The following is a 22,840-nucleotide window of genomic DNA, read 5'->3' on the forward strand; positions in this document are numbered from 1 at the left end:
TTCAAGTGGCAGTGTACGGGACAAGAACAGTCACATCTACGGAAAATGAAAGTAAGCCTTGCACTTCCGGCCTGCAGTCGAAACTTGCATTTATGGTTTTTTCAATGGACTAAAGGTAACTGTCCGGAAGCGTATGTCCAGTGTTGAAAGGGAGAAGGCACCTCATCAGTTGCAGATGGTACGATTTTTCTGATGGTTGAAGCTATAATAGAGATGGCAATTTCGTGGAATTCAAGGACAATGATCTGAGGGTTCTGAGAGTCATCTGGTACTGACGAGGCGTCCAAACCGTATGCTCTCAACGTGACATGACTCAGCTCACATTCTCCAGATTTGAGTTACTTCGTTTCCAGAAAACATGCAAATAGATCTCATTCCCTGCAAACGAGACGCCTGTTCTGTGAAAAATTGGAATCCTCCCCTTATTTCTCAATGACTTAAATTTTGGATATCCGTGCAAGTTGCCGCGTGTATCCCAACTCTGATGCGGTCTCTCGTTTCGGTGTGGATGTAACAAGATTTACAACGGGCAATATCAGTCACTGTCGCCCTTGCGTCCGTTTCACATGCTTCACAGAAAAGTCCAGTTACGACGACCACCAGTTTGTCAACTTGGATGCCAATTCCAAAACCGTCACATTTCAGTGCCCATCCGGCGCAGCCTTGTTACCAAACAACTTCGAAGAAGCAATGCGGGGACATGACTGCAGATCTACGGTAAATCTTAAGAGGCTTCTACCCTCTGTATTTCTGGTTGAAGGAATGCCCGCTACTTCATCGACACAAGCAACACCGTGATCCACTGAGGAAGATGTGCCCGCCTACACTTTTACGGTCTTTTGGCTTCCAACTTCCGTCACAAATCTGTGCTACAAGTGTATCCAGACTACAAAAGATCAGGCACTTGAAAAGGCAAGGCCTGCCCAGGAATGTATGTTTCGCATTACTTTCCCGTTACTTCCAACAACACCGCCACCGTCCCCTGGTGACGAGGATAACGAGGACCCACCGTCTTCCGATGATTTGGAACCTGATGACCAAGATCATACGCATTCTGATGACCCAGATGACACACCAGATGACACAGATGAAGATCTTGACGACACTGATACGTCAACCGGCAGTTCCCCCATGTCTGCCACGGGGTTTTGGATTCTTGTCCTACTTATCATGTTTACCACTATTCCCAACATGAACTAATTTCCTAAAATAAAGTACCCTGTCTCACTAGTTGTTCCTGTGGAGGAACGCACGTCTGCATTTCGTCCACGCTTTCCCATCTGCGACGAAAAACAGAAAGGCAGGATGAGCATGTCGGTATGGAAGCCCGTTTAAAGCTACAAGGCCGATTGACATGGACGGTGCATTCCGACGAAGGTATCTTTAGGATTTAAGTCCAAATTGTGATTGTTTTGTGTCGGCTCACCTCAGTGGTGGTACAGTTGTTGTCGAATCAATACATTCGGTGGCAATGCCCGGTGTTCATGCTATTTGTGTTAACACTGTGTTGCAGTTCCCGTGAACTTGAAAGGTGGCTCATGCCATATTTCAATGATGACAACTGATTCTCAGCCATGCCCGGTCTGCTGCGAACCTTCGAACCTTACACTACTCACAACATCCATGTAGTGGTACTACTCACTCAAATTTCATGCTCTCACCTGGGTCACCAGCCCCCCACCCTCAACCCGCAATCACAGAGTTTCTTTGGCGCTCGACACGCTGGTACGGGATCGACTCCGCGCTGTAAATCGGTGAACCTCTATCAGCCATCGAATGTGGTAATCCACAATGGAAAAAACCTTTGAAAATCCTTGCAATCTGTGGCATTCTTTCGCCATAACATGTTTGGTTACGATTTATGTCGACTCACCAATGCAGCGATCTAAACTCGGTTACATTCGGTGAACTGTCTACCGGGCACGAGAGTGTTCGGCTGGAGCAGCTGGACAAGACATGACTGTTGCTATGGGGTTCAGAATAACCATAATATCAAACTAACACCTCAATGCTCCAGAAAGTGTTTCTTTTGTCCAAATGGAAGGGACGATGCGGAGGGGCGTTCCTGGCTCTAAAGGTCTTCGAAATGCAGTCTGTGTTCCAACCATCATTGGCCTTCTGCACGTGTCGGGCTGTTCAGCGGCAACGCAAGTTGCCCTAAGCTGCGCCGATGATTCGAAGTTTGTTTCCGGGTCGCTGAACAAACTCCAAAGCCAATTCGAATTGCAGTGCAAGGACGGATATACTCTGTATCCGAATAAGTTGTCGAAGCAATTTTTCAATGATGCTGCATGCACCAAGGGAGTGTCATTTACCGATGAGACGGTGGCCTAGGAACAACCAAAGTCTGTAGGCGTATTGTCCCCGCAAAAAGCAGAATCCAACATCCTCAGATTGGTAAAAACTCCCGAGAAATCCGAAACCATATATTTCCAGTGCCGTAAAAACGAGGATGTGCAAAACCAACATCCCTTGGCGAAAGAAGCAGAGACGCCGGAAGTGTCTTGCACAATGCAAGTGGCAGTGTACGGTGCAACGGCGGTTGCTACTAAGGACGCATAACATACGTCTCACAATTTGAAGCTGTAGTCGATACATGGTGCGTTTGAATTTCGAGAGACCAACCGATGACTCACCACGACAGCTGTGCTCAAGTGTTGGAGAGAGAAGGCACCTCGTGCAGTTGTAAATGTCACGATTTTACAGATTGTTAGTGTCGTAGTAAATCCAGTAGATACGCCAGCAGTTTGGAATCCTAGATGGACTGACTCATGGTTTTCAATTCACTACACGAGCATAGCAAAAAGTCACTTACCAACAGGCTGACGGCGCATGGATCACAGAACACTGGAATTCCCCTTTTGGCTGCAAACATGAGCTGTATTTCCTCCTATCAGCACGGAACATCTTTTCTTGCAAAAACTGGGGTGCGTTTCTGGTTTCTCGACGTCGTAGCGCCTCGTAGCTCATTCACATTGCCGCGCATATTTTCTCACCCGTCTTTTATCTTTGGATGCACGTAGACATCTGCATTTGTGAAGCCAGTTAAGAGACTTAACTGGACACTGTCAGTCTTTTTCACTGTGTGCGTATGGCATTCGTCACAGAAGTGTGTGCGTTCAGCCAGGGCCTGTCTCTCAACCTGGATGTTGAGTCAAAAAAGACAAAGGTTACATTTCGCTGCGAATCAGCGAGCGACCTCCTGCCGTCTAACTTCAAAAAAACATTCAAGGAAGAAAACTGCGACGAGAGTACAATTGATACGAACGCTGTGATTCTAACGGATCTCAAGTTAAGGCGTCGCTGGTTGAGGTACTTTCCGCTATGTCGACACAAAACGCGTCTTCCACCTCTGCGGCAGCCGCTGTAACAGATCTGCCCGCCCACACTTTTGAGGTTGTTGAGTTGCCCAAGGACGAAACCAAAGTATGCTGCAAGTGTATTGAAAAAGTGACAACCCAAAGATCGCCTCCACAGGATCTCAAGAAATGTAAGATTGTACTTAAAGTCCCCGCGGCAAAACCGGACCCCCAGGCACCAGGCAGCGGTGTGCCACACCCGCCACCCGGAGACGGCGGCAATCAGAACCCAAGTGCACCACATCAACAAGACACTGATTCGAATCCCGGTAAACAAAGTGAAACTCCAAGCGAAACAGATCAAAAGCCTGACGGCTCACAAACGCCAACTGACAGTTCTGCACACAAGTCTACCACAGGGGCTGGGATTCTTGCTGTACTCACGGTGTTTTCCGCCTTTCCCATCTAGATTTAACTTTCAGGAATGAATTACCCTGTCTCGCTATTTGTTTCCTCTTGAGGCACGGGCGCTCACATGTAGCCGACGCCTTTCCAACAGGGTCGGATAACACAAAGGCCGGATGAGCATGTCGGTGTGTACCACTGACGGAGACTGCCTTGCCGATTGTTGTGGACGGTGCCGTCCAACGCAAAGGTATTTGTACGATTTATTTGCGAATCGTGACTGTTTGGCGTCGACCCGTTTCAATGATGGTACATTTGCTGCCGAATCACTACATTAGTCGGCAATGTCTGATATTTATGCCAGTTGTGACAACACCGTGTGCTGCAATTCAGACGAGAGCTTGAACTTCGCTCTAGCGTGGCATCGTTAAATATGGAAGCAAAATGCTCTCACACTTGTTCTCTCCGAGATGTGCCTTGAAATGCCTCAAAACTGGCATTTCGTCGGTAGTGGCACCTGCCACTCAAAATCGATATTCTCACCAGAGTCGCCAACCTACCACCATCAGTGCGCAAACACAGAAATTCATTAAGGCTCGACACGCCTGTAGGGGATCGAGTCTGTCCGGTAAATCGGCGAACCTCTATCCGCAACGGCAGCACGAAGCATGCGACCGAATGGGGCAATCCTCCATAGACCAGAAAAATCTTTAAAATGCTTGCAATCTTCAGCATTCTTCCTCCATAACATGTTTGGTTACGATTTATGTCGACTCACCAACGCAGCGATCTAAACTCGGTTACATTCTGTGAACTGTCTACCGGGCACGAGAGTGTTAGGCTGGGGCAGCTGGACAAGACATGACTGTTGCTATGATGCACAAAGAAACCAATAAAATCGAAGTGACTCGTCAATACTCCAGAAAGCGTTTCTTTTGTTAAAATGGAAGGGACGATGTTGAGGGGCGTTCCTGGCTCTAAAGGTCTTCGAAATGCAGTCTGCGTTTCGCTCCTTATTGGCCTTGTGTGTTTGTCAGCCCGTGCGGCTGCATCGCCGGTTGCCGTGACGTGCAGCAAGGGTGTCAAGTTTGTTGCTGGGTCACTGAACAAACTCCAAAGCCAAGTTGAATTGCAGTGCCCCGAACACTATTCGCTCTATCCAACAAAGCAATCGAATAAATTCTGCAAAAACGCCTCATGTAATGAGGAGTTGGCCTTGAGTGTTGAAACAGTGAGCTGGGAAGCACGCTCGGACACTGAAGAGCTACCGTCCCGGAAACAAGCAGGAGGCAACGTCCTCACTTTGGTCGAATATCCCACGAAATCCCAAACCGTATATTTCCAGTGCCGTAAAACAAGCAGTGGGCCAGTTCAAGGAGAAAACCGCGTGGCGAGCGAACCCGAGGAGACGCCAGGGGAAACTTGCGTAATGCAAGTGGCAGTGTACGGTACAAGAGCCGCTGCTACTAAGGACGAAGAAAGTAAGTTCTGTATCACAACGGCATGGCTGTTTCGTGACTCCTTGCCTGTTGGTAGATTCAGCGATAGCTCAGCCGGAAGGTTTTGCCCAGTGCTGGAGAGTGAAGGAATGCTAAACAGTCATAGTTGCTGATGTGTTGTAGCATGCTGATGCTGTAGTAGATACGGCATCAGTGTGGAAACAGAGAAAAGGGTTCTTTGGCTGTTCAGTCTCTGTAAGGAGCTTTGAAAGCCATATCTTGTCCATCTATCACAGATGTGTCGGAGTGACATGCCTGAATTGCTCAGTTTTCACAAAACGTGAAGCAGGATTAACGCATATCAATACGGAACACCTTTCCCGTAACCGCTGGAATTTGTATCTAGCTTCTCGACGTCGTAACACATTGTGGATCATTCGTATTGCGAAGGGCGTTCTCATTTTACTTTTCTCGAATGCACGTACCCATCTGCGTTTTTGAGGCAAATTCGGAGATTGAAACGGACACTGTCATTCGTTTCCATCAATGTGTGTGTATGGCATTCGTCACAGATGTGTGCACAATCGGCAACGACAAGTCTGTCACCCTCAATTCCACTTCCAACAAGGTTACATTTCGGTGTGCATCAGACGCTGACACACTGTCGACGATCAACTTCGAAGAAGCATTGCAGGGAGATGGCTGTGATCAGACGGTGAAACTGGCGGATCTCAAGTTGTCTGCCTCCTTGGTTGAAGGGATGTCCGCTACCTCATCGACAAACGCGGTGCCTTACTCCGAAATTCCGGCCACCGATGCGACAGATCTGCCCACCTACACATTTGAGGTTATTGACTTTCCCACGAACAAAGTCAAACTTTGCTACAAGTGTATTGAAAAAGCAGTGCACCCAATTCTACATCCACAGCCTTCCAAGGAGTGTAAGGTGCTTATTACAGTCGACGCTAAACCGGCAGCGACTCCCGAAGGACCGGGAGAGGACACACAACCACCAACACAAGAAGGAAGCGAAGAGAAGCCTGGTCAGCCAGAGCAGGAAGGGGACGCGAATTCAGGGAAACCAGGTGAAACTCCAAATGGAACAGATGAGAAGCCCAGCGGCTCGCAATCGCCATCCGGCAGTTCCACACGCAAGTCTACCACAGGGGTTTGGATTCTTGCTCTACTCATTATGTTTTTCGCTTCTGCCGCCATGAGCTAGCTTTCTGTATGAGGCTGCTTTGTCTGGTTATTTGTTCCTGTCGAGGCACGCTCATCCGCAATTCGTTCACGCTTTTCCATCTACGACACACAAAACAGGACAGGATGAGCATGTCGGCATGGAACACCGTTTGAAGCTGGCTTGTCGCTTCACGTGGACGGTGCATGCCGACGCGAAGGTATTTTTAGGGTTTATGTTCAAAGCGTGATTGTTTGGTGTCGACTTACCTCATTGGTGGTACATTTGTTGTCAAAACAGTGAATTAGTCCGCAATGTTCGGAGTTCATGCCGTTTGTGATGACGCTGTGTGCTGCGGTTCACGAGACCTCTGAGTCGGCTCGAAACCTAATTCGGTGAACATCTGCGCAAATGGCTCAGACACATGGTCTGTCTGCTGTGAGCCTCAAAATTCCACACAACTCCTATTTCTCCCGTAGCAGCATCACTTGGTTGAAATGATGGCGCTCACTGTCGACACCAACTCGCGCATCGCGCGTTGGGGAAACGGAACTTCTTTCGTGCTCGACCCGGTCGGGCGCCATCGACCCAGCGGGAATGCCTGAAGGGCAACACTTCAGCGGAAGGCGCGTCGTCGAATGTGCCGCTCCACGACACAGTCAGAAAACGCTTGTTCGCGCCCTCCATCTTCGACAGTCGTTCACCACAAAGGCGCGCCGGTTTCCTATATGTTGTCCCGCAAGACATCGTTGTGAATTCTCCTGGATTCAGGCGCTGTCTAGCGGTCGTGTTGCGTGCGGACTGCTTCGCAAGACGTGACTGCGGAATTGTGTGTTGACTAACCTTAATACCAAAGTGGGTCCTGAGTGAACCAGAAAGTGTTTAAGACGGCAAAATGGAAGGAACGGCGTTGAGGGGCTTTCAGGTCTCGAAAAGCCTTCAAACGGCAGTAGTCGTTTCAATCTTCGTTGGCCTTGCTTTCTTGTCAAACGGCGCAGCGTCATCAGATGCTGCTGTTGCCAACCAAGAGAAAACAGATTTTGCCGTCGCTACGCTCACAACAGAACAAAGTGAAGTCACTCTGGAGTGCCCGAATCAGTCGACTTTATATCCGAAGACGGACTCCAAAAAATTCTGTCGAGACGCTGCATGTACCCAAGAGCGCACTTTCCAAGAAGCGTTCGTGAGCGTGAGGTGGGTAAACGGCACAGGTCAAGAACGCACAGAGGACCGGGAGAAGCCAAACAGTAACACCCTCACTTTGGATAAGTATCCAATCCTATCAACAACACTGTATTTCCAGTGCCGTAACGAGAAGAATGACCAAGAACAAGAACAAAAGGTCGTGTCGGAAGAAGACGAGACGCCACAAATATCTCGCGTAATTCAGGTGGCAGTGTACGGTGCAAGGGCGGCCACCACGATCAAAAAAGAAAGTAAGCCTTCTACCACAGTGCCATGACAGCCTGTTTTGGTCCGCTGACTCTCAGTAGACTCATCGATGACTCACCTGGAGGGCTGCCGAGTTTTGAAAGGCTGAAGCAACTGGCATGTTTTAGAGAGTATGCACTTGCAGCGTGCTTGTGCCATACTCGCCAGGCCAACACCGTGGAAGATACGAAAAAGGGTTTGCGTGGCATTTGTTTCACTGGAGGAGCATCCAATACAGGCGCATATCAGAAAATTCAGTTGCTAAATGTCACAGTACAGTCGAATCACTTCGACGTCAGCAAATGTGAACGCGGGCTTCCTTCCACCAACCGGCAGTACCTTTGCGTTCATCGCACGCACAACGACTCTGGTTTGTGGATTGAGGACTAAACAGTGGTCGATGTAAAGTGGTGCCCCTGAGTTTTTCTCTGCGGTTTCCCAAGAATGTGAGAGGCCTTCTGTTTCGGTGAGGCCGTAACGATATTTAGTCGGGCGATGTCACTCATTCCCATCCTTGTGTCTGTTTGATATTTTTTACAGAAGAATGCAAGGATGACCAGACTGTCAAGCTGGATGTCACGACTAGAGCTGTCACGTTCCGGTGTGCGTCGGACGCTACCATGTTGCCGATCAACTTTGAAAGAGTGTTCCAGGGAGACAACTGCGAAGAACAAGTGGATCTTAAGACGCTTGTGCCGTCTGCTTCTCTGGTTGAAGGAATGTCCGCTACGTCGCCAGGAAATGCAGTGCCGTGGTCCATGGCGGAACTTCCCACATTTACGCCCGCCTACACTTTTGCGTTCCTACTGCTTCCTGCGTCCGAGAAAAAACTGTGCTATAAATGCTCCCCCCCCAAAACACTTGAGGTAACTGCAGAAGCAGGGCGGCAGCCTAAAGAATGTATGGTTCGTATAACTGTCTCTGGCAAACAAACAGGTCCCGACACACCCACATCCCCAGAAAATGGCGAGGAGCAACCGATTCTACCAGAGCAACAGGGCGGGAATGGGCATTCTGGTCAAGAAAATCAGGAAGACAGTCACTCAGGATCTAACGAACCAGGCGGACAAGGCGATAATTCGAATTCTGATAAACCACATCAGAAGCCCGGCGAATCACAGACGCCAACTGGCAGCTCCTCACGCAAGACTACCACAAGCGGATGGATGCTTGCCATAATCACAGTATTTTCCGCTTTTGTCACCATAAGCTCAAATTCGGATTGAGGCTACTCTGGCTGACTCTTTATTCTGCCGAGGCACGCGCGTCCTCAATTCGTTCACTCTTTTCCATCTATGACGAAAAAAAACAAAAGACAGGATGAGAACACCGGTATGGAACACCATCTGAAGTTAGCTTGCCGCTTCACGTGGACGATGCTTTCCGATGCGAAGGTATTTTTAGGGTTTAACTCCAAAGCGTGGTTGTTTGGTGTCGACCCACCTCAACGATGGTACATTTACGTTAGTTCCGAATGCCCCATAATCCTGCCAGGTGTGCAGACACTGGTTGCTTCAGTTCATGAACTCGTAACGTCACGTGTTTCTGTAACTGGTAGAAAAAGAGGGCAGTGTTTGTCACCCGTGATTGATAAGGGAACATGGTGTATGTTGTATTGTCGCTTCACCATTCCACGTGCACGAGAGCGATCCAGCGTACTCTTAAACCTTCAGTCGGCATTTGTTACGCTGTGGGTGAAGCCGTTCGAAACACTACATCCCAGAGGGGACGGAATCAAAACACATGAATACAGAAAACTCATAAAACGTCACCAACCGGTGAACCCAGCTTCCTACGCGCGGGTCGTCCGTTCCACGTCCGTTTGTTCTTTTGTCTGTTCTGCACTCATCTCAGGAAGCACTTTTAATTATGCATTTTTCTTTTGACTCTTGAGTTGCAGTTAACTCGTTTTTCGTGGACAGCTTGCACCGTGACATTCAAGAGCACATGCGTAACGGGAGAGCGAGAGCCAGCAACGACACTTCTGAGGACATTGCACGGGTGGTAGCGCGCCGCAGAACAGAAGTTAGCCGTTTCTGCTTGAAACGCACAAATCCTCTTTTCAACTGAATGTGTGTCAGAGGCGTTCCCAAGCGGCTACCCAATGCACCACAACACATTTGTTTGTCAACTTGTGGCGTGCCTGCCTCTGAGAAGACACACACTGAAAGTGAGTACCACGAAATTCGGGTGTACAGAACATCGATCGAGCAAAAGTGAAGCCTGTGCGTGGATGTCGATCCTTTGCACCGCAGAGAGGTCCTGCGAAGATGTCTTCTGTGAAAACAGATCTGCGCAACAAAGGCGCACGGAACTGTGGACGTCGGAGGGGCTAGGGATGAGGGAATCTGGGGGGCCTGCCATGAACGTTTGAGCTCCACATCTCATCCTTTTTCAGGTAAGGCAAGGTCGTTGCTTCGCAACGCATTTTCGATTAAGGAAGACGACTTCACGAAGCCGCGAACCTTTGTGTTTTCTAAAGAAAGACAAGAATGACGGGGTGTCGGTCGAGTGTGTCAGCCGTGATAGCTCAGTTGGGAGAGCGTCAGACTGAAGATCTGAAGGTCCCTGGTTCGATCCCGGGTCACGGCACTGCTTTTACGGGCATTCTTGTCTTGTTCGAATATTTATTCCTTGCTGAATATTAACTCCTGCTCCTTTACTTCAAACGCCTTCTCTTCTTGGTTTATGCATGACGTGTGCGGTGATGAGTGCTGCCAGATCACTGCGGTTTTGTCAACAGAAGCACGGATGAAATTCATTGCATGCCTCCTGGGGAGTCTTCATGCGGCACGATGCTCCAGCACTTCCGTTGGTCGGTGTGTCTGGCAAAAGTGACTAAGGGAGCGTTAAATTCGAAGTGGCAAAACAGGGAAGATTACGCTCTTGCGATATAGATGACATTCGCTTCGTTTCCTTAGGTACTCTCATCAATAGTCCACTTTTTTGCCACCCGCCGCATCCTCCCGCCTGGTGTCTTGCGGACTTTGCTTCCTACCATACTCCAGATGCCAGGCAAAGTTCGGAGCTGAGGCTGGCAGTTGATTCCTGCGCCGCTGGTGCGTCACTTTCTATCTCGTAACTTCACCGAAAAAGAAAGGACCCAGCAAAAGAAGGGAAAGGCTGCAAGTGTGCGACGGACGTGCCAGTGCACTCCTGCGGACGCCATTCGCCCGAGACTCCGCACATTACTTAGACACACTTTTTTCGTTTACCTTGCCTTATTGAACTCATTTAGTCTTTGGTTCGATATTCTGTACCAAACGATTCAAAAGCGTGATCTCTCTTCGTCGTCCACAAAGCTCTAATAATGCCTGCCCAGTTCCGTGCATCGCTTTAGCTCGCTGCGTAGTTAGAGTCAAACCCAAAGGGTTTCTACAGATGATTCTAGGTGATAGATCGATGATATCGACATTTCCTTCAAACAGCCACAAACGTAACGAACCACTGGGGAAAAAGTAGAAATGAACGGAGGACTTCTTTCCAGTTTTTGCCCAAACAAAGAGTGTCCGCAAATCACCGCGCTACTCGGTACGGTCTTTCGTTGGCCGGCTACTGCCATGACATGAACAGCGGTGGCTGGGTCGTCGCACTCTCGTGTATTTCATGTATCCCATGGGTTTTCAGCCTATCTCAATTCTGTTAGGCATTTGCCTTGGAAATGATGCTTCTCCCACTTCAACATGCCACGATTTTAGATCGGCCAATACGGATAATCAAACCGAAGACACACTACCTGAGCACGCAGTCCTCGTGCTCAACAGTTCCTGAAGAACAAGCATGCTAGCGTTCTTATTTTAATCAAACTTACGCCACAGAAGGCGGCGCATCATTGGAAAAAAGAGAAATGACATGCGGCGAAAGCAAACACATCCATGACAGTCTCTCAAGTTGGGCCAGACTCTACCACAAACAGGAAACGAATGCGCTCAGTTTCCAGCGCATTGTAAGACACACATGAGGGCTTCTCGCCACGGCTGCAGCGCCTTCTGTACGACAAACAGTTCTCTTTTTAGGACAGAAAACACTGTTTCATCTCTAGGTCTTTGCCTCCAAGCTACCGTGGTCGACTCCACAAAAGCGCAAACGCACAAACAACACCAGCAGGCTGTCCTCCCGTAATTCGCTGCCGAACTTGGAAGGGGTTTCGATGTATTTTCAAAGTTGTACATGCTTGAATGCCGTTTTCTGACGGAGATCAAAGGCGGTCGTGTCTCTTCTTTCTCATGAATCTGACACAGTCTTTCTCCACTCTCGGAGATCCTCCTCGCATACTGATTCAAGTTCCTCCCCCTGTCTTTCAGCCTCTTTGTCTCCACAGATGTGTTTCCTCTTTCTTCTTCTGAAATCTCTTTTAACCCTCCACTATACCCTTTTTGTTCCCTCAGCATCTCGTTCTGGCTCTGACTCGCGCCTCCTCTGTTGTGGAGACCCACCCTTGAAACGTACGCATCCGTTGCCTGTGCAGACTTTGCTCGAGCGCAGCCGTTTCTGGTGCGGCAGCTGTCTCCCTTTTTTGCCAGTCTACTCAGTGAACACATGCAAGCGTCCAAAAGCCGTTTCCTCGAGCAAAGTGCAGATCCGGCGGCACACCGCCTCGCTGCATGTCGCGCTCGCGCTCCTGACGTTGACCCTGAAGTGGAGAATCCCGCTTCCTTCCTCGCTCGTTTTCTCTGGCGTGTCTTTTTCTCTCGGACTCTCGCCCCCACACGAACAAGCCACGAAGGCCAAGAGAACCTGATGCCCACTCAGATCTGCGGGCAGGGACGGAGGCGCAAAGCACTCTGTGCGCCCAGCCTCCACTTTCTCCAGCCTCGTCTGAAGCTGGTGGGCGCCATCGGGGTTGTACAGCTGAGCAATAAGCAGACATTTCAAGACCCCCGAAGAGCAGACGGACGCCGGCAGCGGCTGCTGCGGAAGCAGAAACATATTTGCGGCACACGCCACGATTCGCAGATACTGAAGAACTGACAACGGTGAGGTGGGCGCGCCTCCTCCCAGCGAGACGCACCAGGTGTCTGTACACCCAGCGGCGGGACTGGGCGTTCGCGTCCGAACAGCCACGCGCTCGCTATGCTGTGCAGAAACTGCTCCGCCTGCTTGCTGACGAGAGAAGGAAAACGTACAGGAAGCCACGACAAGTCCATGGGGAACATATCCAGAAAAAACTCGAAAACCTGGCCTCGACTGTCCAGAACTATTCAAAAATACCTCCGCCGCTTAACACCGACACATTCTACACCCTGTGTGACTGCCGGCCTCGAGATGCCTGCTGGCTCTCTCCAACCTAGACGCGTCAGCTGTACGTACAGACCAACACAGCGGCCTCTTCTGAAGACTCACGAAGAACGGCTTCTTGTTGCTGTCCGTGCTCACACGAAAACGCACACCGGTTCCGCTACACTGAATGCGAAAAGAGTCCTTCTTTCGAATGCCCCGTGTTTCACTTGTCGCCTTTTCAGAAGTGTCTCTGCCGACTTTCTCTCACCGTGAAAAATGACGCGAGTTCGTCCTCCGTCATCTGGAGAGGCAGCAGTCCAACAGTTGCAGGAATTTCGACAGCGAAGGGAGCAGAGCGCTGCTGCTTCTGACGGTCAGGCTCGCCGACGCCGGCGTCTCCGTCAAGCGAAGAGAAGTCCACGGAGGAACTCTCTGTCGTATAGACAATTCTGCCTTCGAGGCGCCAGTCTCTAAGCTCGGCAGTCGATGCGCAGCAGAGGAGAGAAGAGAAGCTTGCAGGCTGAACAGTCCAAAAACACGAAGAAACGCGACACAAACATGAGGAGTGCAGACGGCGAGGAAGGCAAGACAGCCGCTGTAACAGGCAGAGACAGAGCTGGCTACCACCATGCGACTAAGATGCATATGCGCCTTCCTGTCTCTTCACCTCCTCGGTTGCCAGTGCTTCCCGCCGTTTCGGCCCTCTGCCTTCCTCTCAGTCCCTCCCTCTCTATCTCCCCTGCCACTTGTATTTCGCTCGTCCTTCTTCGTTTTTTCCGTTTCTCTCTTTTTCCACAGGAGTTTGATCTCCTTGTCTCTCTGGTCCGTCTTTCTGGGCTCACTTTCACGACGACGCGCTCGCTTCGCCTCTTCAGCTCAGAGGCGAGAGGAACCAGTGCAGGGAGGCCCAGAGAGTCTGCCTCAGAGAAAACAATGCCGACCTCCGAGACTTCAGTCTCCACGCTTCCGGCCTTCTCGCAGCAGAGCGCGACGGCGACAGCGGGAGGCGCGTCGGGCGCAGTAGGTCCCTGGACTTCTCCCACACAACAGAAGATCCGCAGAAGTTCGTCTCCCCCACAACTCTGCCAGAGCCGACCTTTCAGCTGCAGCTGCAGAGACAGCGGAAGCGGGACGCCTGCCTCCTGCGCCGTCTCTGAAGGCCGCAGACACTTTCGGACTTTCATGTCCCAAGCCGCGGTTGCGCCGCCCCCTGAGTTGGGCGGAGACTCCACAGAAGAGACAGCAGACACCGAAGACGAGACAAGAGACGCCTCGGGGCCGCTGCTGTTGAGGCACAGAGAGACAGCGCATGCAGGCTTCTCGGGCGAGGTCGTGGATCCCGGAGAGCCTTGCGGCTGACCAGGCGCAATGGCGCTGCGAATAACGTCAAATCTCTTCTTCCCGTTCGAGGAAGGACCTCCGCCTCGCCACCCCACACCTGAGGCATCTCCCGAGGTGTCTCCTTTCCGGTTCAGGGCGCCGCCGACCTCGGAGGCTGCGCCCACACTACTTGGAGCCTGCGGCAGAGCCTCGGGAGCGCGCGCTCCCGAGGCTTGCTGCGACTGCAGACGCCGATAGTCGAAGAAAGGACTCGAGAGGTCCAGAGAGGCATCAAGTGGAACCTGGAACACACAACACCAATCAGGGAGACGAAAACTAAAACGCATGTGCCTGCGAATGGAAATCTGCATGGTCACACACTGATGCACTTGCGTGAAAACAACATGTAGGCACAAACGCACACAGATGTGTATACATACCTACATATATATATATATATACGTATATCTATATATATTATATGTGCATGCATAGAGAATGCATGTTTCATGCAGTTCGCACGCAGGGAAGAACATGTTGGTTTTCTGTTCGTTCTTCGCGTCACCTGCTGCTGCGCTCCGGGGAGAACGGGGAGAAAGGCGCCCTGTCGAACACCCCACACACGCAGGCCCTCGCCCTGCCCTGCTGTCTCCGAGTCGCCTGGGCCGAAGAAACGAACGAGCTGCTCCGCCAGCCGCACCCGATCATACACCTGAAGAGATCACAGAATCAACAAGAAACATTACCCAGTCTTTCGCAGCACAAATTGAAACACACGTACATGTGGACTACACACACAAATACATAAACATATACATATACATATATATATATATATAAAGAAGATGTATATTGTTGAAGCAACAGCTGATCTAAGTATGCACTGATATGCGCATTTTATATTGTTATCCAAACAGTTCCGTCTGCGTCAATACTTTGCAGTCCTTCTGTGTATTTTTCTCTGGACCACACTTTCTCAAACACACCTATGTTTTGTCGTAACTCTCTGCAGGACTACACCGTGTCTCTGTTCTCTCTCGAAAGACGTTCGCGCAGAAAGCGTTGCTACGGATGATTCTCGAGGAAAAGCGAACTGGACGTTTCTTTGAAAACAGCGAAAGTGACTTGTCTTGTCAGCGAGAGACTAAGTGTACCTCGACGCTGCTGGACGGACTGCTGCCATGTTCGCCCTCCGCTGCGGCTTTGCACCTCTCAAGCATCGCCAGCATCGCTTCCTGCACTTCGCAGAGGCGCGTTAAGTCTTCCTTCGCGGAACACAGACGCGGCTGTCCAAGTCCACGCCGCCGAGACACTGCGCTGCATGCGCCCAGGAAAACTTTCACTGCAGCCGAAACCACTACCTGCTGGACGGGAGGCGGCAACACCAGACATCGGGCCTGAAAGCGAAGAGACGCGGAGGCGGAGCGCGAGTCCATAATGGAGGAGAAAGAAGCAAAACGAAGATGGGGAGAGTCTGAGAGAGCAACGTGTAGAAGAAAACATAGGAGACGGCGACCGAGAAGAGCGACGGTGGACTGGAAAAAAGCAGGGAAAACATGAGAAGAGGTAGAAACACTACGGACGAGGGATTGAGAAAAGAGGCAAAGGAACAAAACAATGCAGGGACGACGCGAGAGAGAAGAAATTCGGATTTCCGATTTTTTAATAAGAGTGGAAGCGAGACTCACGAGACGAATGAGAGAGCGACAGGCGTCAAAGTAGAAAGACAGCGATCCTCCTTCACGAGGGTCCACGTTCTCGTCTGCATGGTTGCCGTCCAAATACTCGAAATACTCGCCTGAGGAACGCAGAAAGACGCAAATCCCACCTCACAAAAACGCAAGAACAGGTGAAGCAAGGAAGCAGAGAGAAAGCGAGAGAAGAAGAGGTTCTGTGGCCAAATAAGCCTGCGGAATCGAAGAAAGAAACCGTGAACGAAGAAGCCGCGACAGACGATCAAAACTGAAACGTAAAACGAAAGCGAAAGGCCCCCTCCCCACCCGCCATCCCGACGAGAAGCGAAGGAAGTGCAGAACAAACACACCAGCTCCCCTTTCTTCAGCATGCGTTCAACGAAGCTCTCTTCTTGTCACGATCTCCATCTTCCTGTTGCTCTCCTTTGCTCTCCTTTCTACCGGCTGAAATTCGCCGTCTTGGCGACGGCCCAGTCACGCGCTTCTGCGTGCACGCAGCTCTCTGTGTGTCTCTGCATGCGTCTCTCCAGACGGACGTCTCTGCAGGGAAATCGTCAGCTTCTCGCGTTCCTTCAGGCTCACCGACAATCCAGGCGGCAGCTCGGACGACGACGGGAGCGACGGTTTGTTCGGCTTTCTCTGGGAAAGCTTCGACCTCGCGCAAGACGCCAGCTTGACGCTGATGAGCGCGGTGAATTTTCCGCAGCGTCTCGCGCCCTGCAGTCGAGGCCCCAGCGGAGTCGCAAATCAGCGAGGCGAGGAGCGCGGCGCAGGGCCTGAGAGACATGCGCGAAACATGAAACCGCAGCAAAGGAAGAGAAACAGAAAGCGCATTCAGCGATTGAGAAACGCAGGCGGCCCAACGTGCACGAAGGAGGTGAACAGCGTGCTAACCTTCAGAGAGGCGAAGGCGCGAACGGCGCAGAAAAGAAGGGGGCGAAGCGCAAAAAGGTGAACTTGATGGTGAAGGTGGAAAGGAAAGGGGAAGACACGCAGGAGCGCGCAAAAAACGAGAAGACGGACGTATCGAAGAAAAAAGAATCAACATGTGAAACAGCGAGAAGAGAAAAAAGAAGGGAGACGAGTGTCGGGCTGTCGCACGACAGAGAGACACCGTGAAGAGAGAGGAAAACAGAAAACGCAAGAGAAAGAGAAACATGTTTCCGTTCTCTCTGCTCGGCTTGTTTCATGTATATCAGCTTGCACGTCTCTCCTCCTGTGCTTCTTTTGTTTCCAACCTATTTTCTCTCGACCTCAAAGATGATCGATCTCCTGCCCCTCTTCTCCCCATGTCTGCGGTCTCTCGTTGCCTTCTCTGGGGGGCCTCTTCTCTCTCGCTTTCCTTTCTCCTTCGGCGCCGCGATCTTCTTCGTCTCGCCAGTGCGACTGTCTCTTTTCTTCTGCTCTCGTATTTTTGGAACGTTGTTCTCACCGCACGGCGGGGACGCGGACGGTGATGTCCACGAGTTGCTCAGCGACGAGGCCGGAGACTGAAGGTTCTGCGCCTTCCTCCTCGAGCCCCGCGCCTGCAGGCCTGCCTCTGTATGAATCGACGGAACTTTCCCCCCCGTCCACTGCAATGCTCGCCAGAAGCGCCAGGTACCATTCAAAGTCCTCCACGAGTGCGTAGTGATTTCTGAAAAAGAAAGCTCGAGGAAACTGAAGGTGGAAGTGCAGATTCTCACATACAGATTGCGTTCAAATACACCACAGATATCTGCAGATGCACTCACGCGCGTCCAGTTTCCTTCGCGATCCTCATTTTCGCTGCACACTCTCCTCCCTCCGTTCTTCCTCCCCCCCTCATTCCTCTCCTTTCTTCTGGCACGTCTCTTCTTCCCCTCTGCCCTTTTCCTTCTCCGTCGTCTTTTCTTCTTCTACTCACTCGGCGCCCATGCGCAAGACGGGAAGCAGGAAGCTGGCCCTGAGAGAAGCTGGAGAGGCTGCGACGGCGAGGGCGCTGCGGGGGTCTCCCGTCTCCTTTTCGCTTCGAGTTTGGCCAGGGAGTCTCTGCGCCTCCAGAGCGCCCGCGGCCGCGACGAGTTGCTCGGCGATCTGCGTGAACGATTCCGCCGTCGCCGTTTTCGTCAACAAGTCGATGCCTCGCGAGCGAATGGTCGGGTCGCACTCCTCGGCAGCCTGGACAAGAAGAGAAACGTAGTGAAAAACAGCCGCGAGTGGAAGAGGAGGAGCCCATTCAACCGTAGCGAGATAGATGGAGCAGCGAGTTGCCCGATGTGACTCCGCCTTTGCTCTCTCCTTCCATTCTTTGCTTCGTTCTCTTCACCTTCCAGTTTCCTTTACTCCTGCGCTCACCGTCTCGTCCTTCTCTTTTCATCTCCACCTTCGTTCTGCTCCCTCTCTCCTTCCTTCTCACCCTGTCCGTCCCCGCGCCGCGCTCCTTTCTGCCCCTGTCTTTTTCTCTGCCACCGTCCTTCTCTCCCTCCACATGCGCTGTCCTCTCGCCTCCGCTTTCGAGTCTCGCCCGTCGTTCCTCGAACGCAGTCTCACCTGCAGCACAAACTTGCGAAACTCCGGGATGCACGCCGCGACGTCTGCAGCCATGTCTCTCTTCTCCGCGAAGAGCCTCGCGAGAATGTCAACTCCTACGCAGCGGAGATTTCTGTCTGCACTTGTGAGCAGCGCATGTATGCGGCGGAGACAGCTTCGCAGAAACGCGTCCAGCTCGCATTCGCCCCCGTCCTCGCGCGGAGGCTCTTCGCCCGCGACTTCGGAGTTCGCGAGGAGAGCTCCCGCAGCGGCGGTGCGCCGCGCCTTCGCAGCTGCTTCTTCGAAAGGAAAGTGAAGCAAGCTGAGACGAAGAATTTCAACTTCCACGCTCTTGGCGCGACTCTGCTCGAGCAGCGTCCGGAGAGGTCTGAGAAGCTTCAGAGGCAGGCGAGGCTCGAACGGCGCGAGCAGCGCAAAGATCTTCAGGAGCTTCAGCGACAACCAGTTACTCGAGCTCGCGCAGAGCAGGTGAAAAAGTGGAGGCACTAACGAGAGATACTGCTGCGGCCTCTCCGCAATCAGCTGCAGAAGCGCCGAGCACAAGGAAGTCACCACCGGCGTCTCCTCTTCCGACATCAACTGCTGGCGCTGAAAACCCACAGAGCGCAGAAAAACAAGGCACACACAGAGAGAGAACTGAGCAGAGAGACAGAACGCAGGAGGGAGACAGAACGAGAAGGAAGAGGAAGGCCGACAGAGACACAGGTTAGAACAAACTCGCACGAGCGTCCACTTCAAGGTTCCGTCTCTTTCAGAGGAGATTGACACCCGTTCATAGCCTGCCTCAAGCACTGCTCTTGCAGAGCAAAGATAACGATGTGTGAACATCCATCTTGACCCCCACCGCAGGCGTCTTACATTTGATTTCGTAAAAAAGCACAGGGCAGACACAGAGAGGGAGAGTTAGAGGAAGATAAATGCTCACACACGCAAACGCATTTTGTGTCTGTGTTTGACTTTCTATAACAGAAATACGAGACTCTTTCGTCTTTCTGAGGTGACTGACTACGAGGGACCTTTGCTGCCTCGCGAGAGACGCCTCGTTCTCTCCGTTTTTTCGTGAACGGAGAGCGTACCAGTTTGGGGAAGGACGACGGAAGCAGAGCAGGAACTTGAATGAGGAATCGACTGGCGCACACTGCCGCTTTCTTCCGGAGAATCGAGCGCGACGAAGCCAGCAAAAGAAGAACATCCGGCAGCAGAGCCGCAGCGATCTCAGGCGTCGACATCACCGCAAGCGTCGACAGTGCAAGGCCTGCACAAGCCCCCAGACACGAAGAGAAAGAGACGCTTTCGAAGAGACAGGGGAGGAGACCGACAAAGACAACTGGAGACAGAGAAACAGCGCAGGAGAGTTAGAGAGAAAGACGTGGAGACATGGAGGAGTGGGGAGACAGAGGCAAGCACCGACACAGAAAAAAAACGAGGAAGACCCGCCGAGACCGAGACACTTTCAGAGACAGAGGGAGCGAGAGCGCGACAGTGATGAAAACAAAGAAATGACAGACGGAAGCAGTTAGACAGCAAGCGACCGAGAGAGCGACAAAGCCAGGCCCAGGAAAGAAGAGACAGAGTTCTCAGGAAGAGATCTGGACGCTCAGAATCAAATGAGCCGAACGCCGGCGGACAACGACGCATTTCTCGAAAGCGCTGGAAAAAGAAAAGAAGACGCGAGGACGCAGAGTCCAAAACTCAACGACGATCTCCCCAGCCTGTAGACGAAGGCTGTCCGGGGGGGGAGGGCATATCCTCACTCGTTTCGTGAGTTTCTTTGCTGTTGAAGTCTTTCTTGAAGAGATTGGTCGTGAGGAGAGAAAGCGCCTGCTGCTGCTTTTGTTTCTCGTCGGCGAGGTTTCTGCCCTCTGCGCCTGATCCTGAGAGCTGTCTTCCGTCTTGTGCCTCCTCGCGGGCGCAGGCGTCGTTCTCTCTCGCGCGCAGGCTCGTAGCGGAGAGAGGCGAGGCGAAGGCGAGAGCGCATGCAAAGTACGCTGGCCGCTTGAGCGTGAACGACTGCACACTCATGGCCTCGACGACGGAGAAAGTCGCGAAGCCCAGGTCGACTCCGAGCATCTGCAAGTAGGCGAGCTTCAGCAGCGCGGTGCTCCGGACGCTGGCGCTCGGCGCGCGTCCCAGGAGAGAGGACAGAGACTGCGAGGCCGGACTGGACGCAGAAACGAGTTCCTCCTTGATCTGCTGCAGCGACGCAGAAAGGAACTCGTCGTCGTTGCCCTCCTGCTGTGCAGCGCGCAGGCCGCGAATCAGCGACGGCAGAGACGTCCGCGACTGAAACATCTTGAAAGAAGACGAAGACAGCGGGGAGCCAGGGAGAACGCGAGGGCCAGACGAGAAAGAACAGGAAAGGATGAAGAGAGACAGGGGAAGCAGCGAGAGGAAGACCAAGAGAGGTGCAGAGCAGACGAAGAGGTGAAAGGTGACGCAAAAGCATCGAGAGACGAGGAGACGAAGAGAGGAAGGAAAACCGAAACGAGATAATAGGGAGCGGTTATGAAGGAAGGGAACAAACCCAACGAGAATGGGTCCTGAGAGAGACAGAGGAAACAGGTGACGAGGGAACTCACAGGCGGAAGCGAGAAACAAAGCTTCTGCACAGGAGACGCTTCTCCATCTACGATTCTCATCACCGACACACCCACATTTAAACGTAGATCCAGACGCATGCAAAGGAATTTTTCAGCTGTTAAGAGGATACAAAGACAGGTAAGGAGGAAGACGTGAAGAGAGAAAGAGTTCTTATTTCCAGGAGAGCTCAGAGCGAGAAGACAGACTCCCGGTGTTCGAACGCATGCCAACAAGACGAGGGCAAAGGGGATTTACAGTGATCTCTGCAGGACGTCGCAGGATGCAAACGAGAACGGTCACAGCTGTCGAGGTCGTCGGAGAAAGACAGGCTCCTCCGAAGCGCGCAGCTAACAAGGAGACAGAAAAAGACAAGGGAGAAAGAGAGAGGAGAGAACGAGACAGAAGCGAGAGCTCTTTCCGCGCAAACGAATCGGTTCCATGGCACTGTTTCTCCGCAGCGAGGCACTTAACTCCTTTGTGTGTATCCGTAGCTTCTCGTTCCGGTTCCGTTACCTCTCTCTCTCGTTTGTTCTTCGCGTCTCGCTCTTCTGTCCTTCCCCTTTCTGGGTGTTTCTTTCCTCTGCATGCGCCGCGTGACTCCTGCGCAACCAGGTCGCTTGGGAGGCAGAGGCCTCGCGCTCTCACTCCTGTCTGGAGGCGGCTTGGAGAGAGGAAAAAACCGTCAGAAATCGGCGGCCGCAAGCTGGACAGAAGTCGGCGGCGGTGGTCCGACTCTGAACCTCTCCCATGACTCGCCGAGGCCCCAAAAAAACAGAAACCGGAAGACTCATGCGCCTCCAGGTGTACAGACACACGCCACGGAGAGGCGGTCCCGAAGCCGCACAGCAAGCAGGGGAGACGGCGACGGAGCGCATTCAAGAGCGAACTCGCTCAGGCGAGGAGGCAAGACGGCGCAGAAAGACAATCGAGAAAGACAGAGAGAAGCAGCGAAAAACTGGAAAGAGGTCGCCGACCAGACTCCCATGTCGACGAACGCGAGCTGCTCGCCGGCGCAGCGACGGCGCCAGGCGCTCACCTCTACCTCCACCGGGTGTCTTGCCTCCGAGGAGTTCAGTTAAGAAGCGGAGAAAGAGGAAGGTCCAGAAGAAAAAAGGTAAAAAGAGGTCACCTGGGATGCCGCGCTCTGGCTGGTTGCCGGCTTCTCAACCGAACCTGACAGCAAATCCTCTGCCGCGTTGGTCTCGCAGAAAAAGAGGCAGAAATATTGCCGACAAAGCGCTGTCCTGTCTCTCCTTTTCTTTCTAATAAAAGCTTGCGACTTCGGTGCAGGCGTTGTCAGTCGGACGCGTCTTTCCTTCTGAAACTTCGCTTTTCGACGACGCAGCCTCCGCGCCCTCCACGCTGTCTGTGCATGCGGGCGCGCCTGCGGCCGAGCTGGCGGTGTATCGACTCCTGCAGCCGAGGTCACCTTGAAAAAAGTGGATCCACCACAAATATCCTTTCCTGTGACTCTTCTCTCTTCTACACACCCTCTCGGATGCTCCGGCTTCTCCGGTTGAAGGCGACCTCCCTCCTTCTGATCGTTTCTCTGTCAGTTCTCTCTCTCCTCTGCGGCTGCTTCTCTGTCCAAGAAACCAGTGCCTCCCGGTTTTTCTGCTTCCTCGCGTTCTCCCTTCTCTAGTTCTCTCGCTTGTTCTGTTAAGTTCTTCCTTCAGGTTCTTCTCTTCCTGTAGCTCCTTCTCGAATCATCTTTGCTCCTCGCGCTTCTTCCAGTTGTTTCGCTTCGACGCTCTTTCTTTT

The 22,840-nt window shown here is 52.1% G+C and overlaps 3 protein-coding genes and 1 non-coding gene across 4 annotated transcripts; 3 read left to right on the top strand and 1 right to left on the bottom strand.

Annotated features, from left to right (window-relative positions):
- Positions 1-4,595: 4,595 nt before the first annotated feature.
- SRS55M (SAG-related sequence SRS55M) lies at positions 4,596-6,365 on the top strand (the record flags this gene model as incomplete). Its single annotated transcript, XM_002364162.2, has 2 exons — positions 4,596-5,185; positions 5,716-6,365. Exons 1-2 carry the CDS (start codon positions 4,648-4,650, stop codon positions 6,363-6,365), a joined length of 1,188 nt encoding a protein of 395 aa, XP_002364203.2. The 5' UTR covers positions 4,596-4,647.
- An 853-nt stretch (positions 6,366-7,218) lies between these two features.
- Positions 7,219-9,508, top strand: SRS55N (SAG-related sequence SRS55N; the record flags this gene model as incomplete). Its single annotated transcript, XM_018782577.1, has 2 exons — positions 7,219-7,759; positions 8,295-9,508. The coding sequence occupies 2 exons, from the start codon at positions 7,219-7,221 to the stop codon at positions 8,978-8,980; spliced, it is 1,227 nt and encodes a 408-aa protein (XP_018635616.1). The 3' UTR covers positions 8,981-9,508.
- Positions 9,509-10,273: 765 nt separating this feature from the next.
- Positions 10,274-10,346, top strand: TGME49_309360. The gene has a single exon. It is a non-coding gene; the product is annotated as a tRNA-Phe (tRNA).
- A 1,109-nt stretch (positions 10,347-11,455) lies between these two features.
- TGME49_309370 (adaptin n terminal region domain-containing protein) lies at positions 11,456-22,330 on the bottom strand. The gene is made up of 12 exons (XM_002364163.2): positions 20,254-22,330; positions 19,576-19,754; positions 18,500-19,087; positions 17,874-18,127; positions 17,421-17,624; positions 16,571-16,764; positions 15,983-16,092; positions 15,449-15,691; positions 14,860-15,006; positions 13,817-14,596; positions 13,243-13,494; positions 11,456-12,857 (listed from the first exon to the last, which is right to left on the bottom strand). Exons 1-12 carry the CDS (start codon positions 20,789-20,791, stop codon positions 12,279-12,281), a joined length of 4,068 nt encoding a protein of 1,355 aa, XP_002364204.1. The 5' UTR covers positions 20,792-22,330; the 3' UTR covers positions 11,456-12,278.
- Between the last annotated feature and the right edge of the window lie 510 nt (positions 22,331-22,840).

The sequence above is a fragment of the Toxoplasma gondii genome, chromosome XI (genome assembly GCF_000006565.2).
Source record: "Toxoplasma gondii ME49 chromosome XI, whole genome shotgun sequence".
Taxonomy (NCBI): domain Eukaryota; phylum Apicomplexa; class Conoidasida; order Eucoccidiorida; family Sarcocystidae; genus Toxoplasma; species Toxoplasma gondii.

Bases quoted from the DNA above. Each gene is read 5' to 3' on its own strand.
- TGME49_309370 (XM_002364163.2), bottom strand. From the start codon at position 20,791: ATGTTTCAGTCGCGGACGTCTCTGCCGTCGCTGATTCGCGGCCTGCGC. The intron at 19,755-20,253 runs GTGAGGATATGC...GGGCTTGTGCAG, and splicing joins CAAAGAAACTCACGAAACGA to GCCTTGCACTGTCGACGCTT. The intron at 17,625-17,873 runs GTGAGTAGAAGA...TTTCTTTTTCAG, and splicing joins GTCTTGCGCATGGGCGCCGA to AAATCACTACGCACTCGTGG.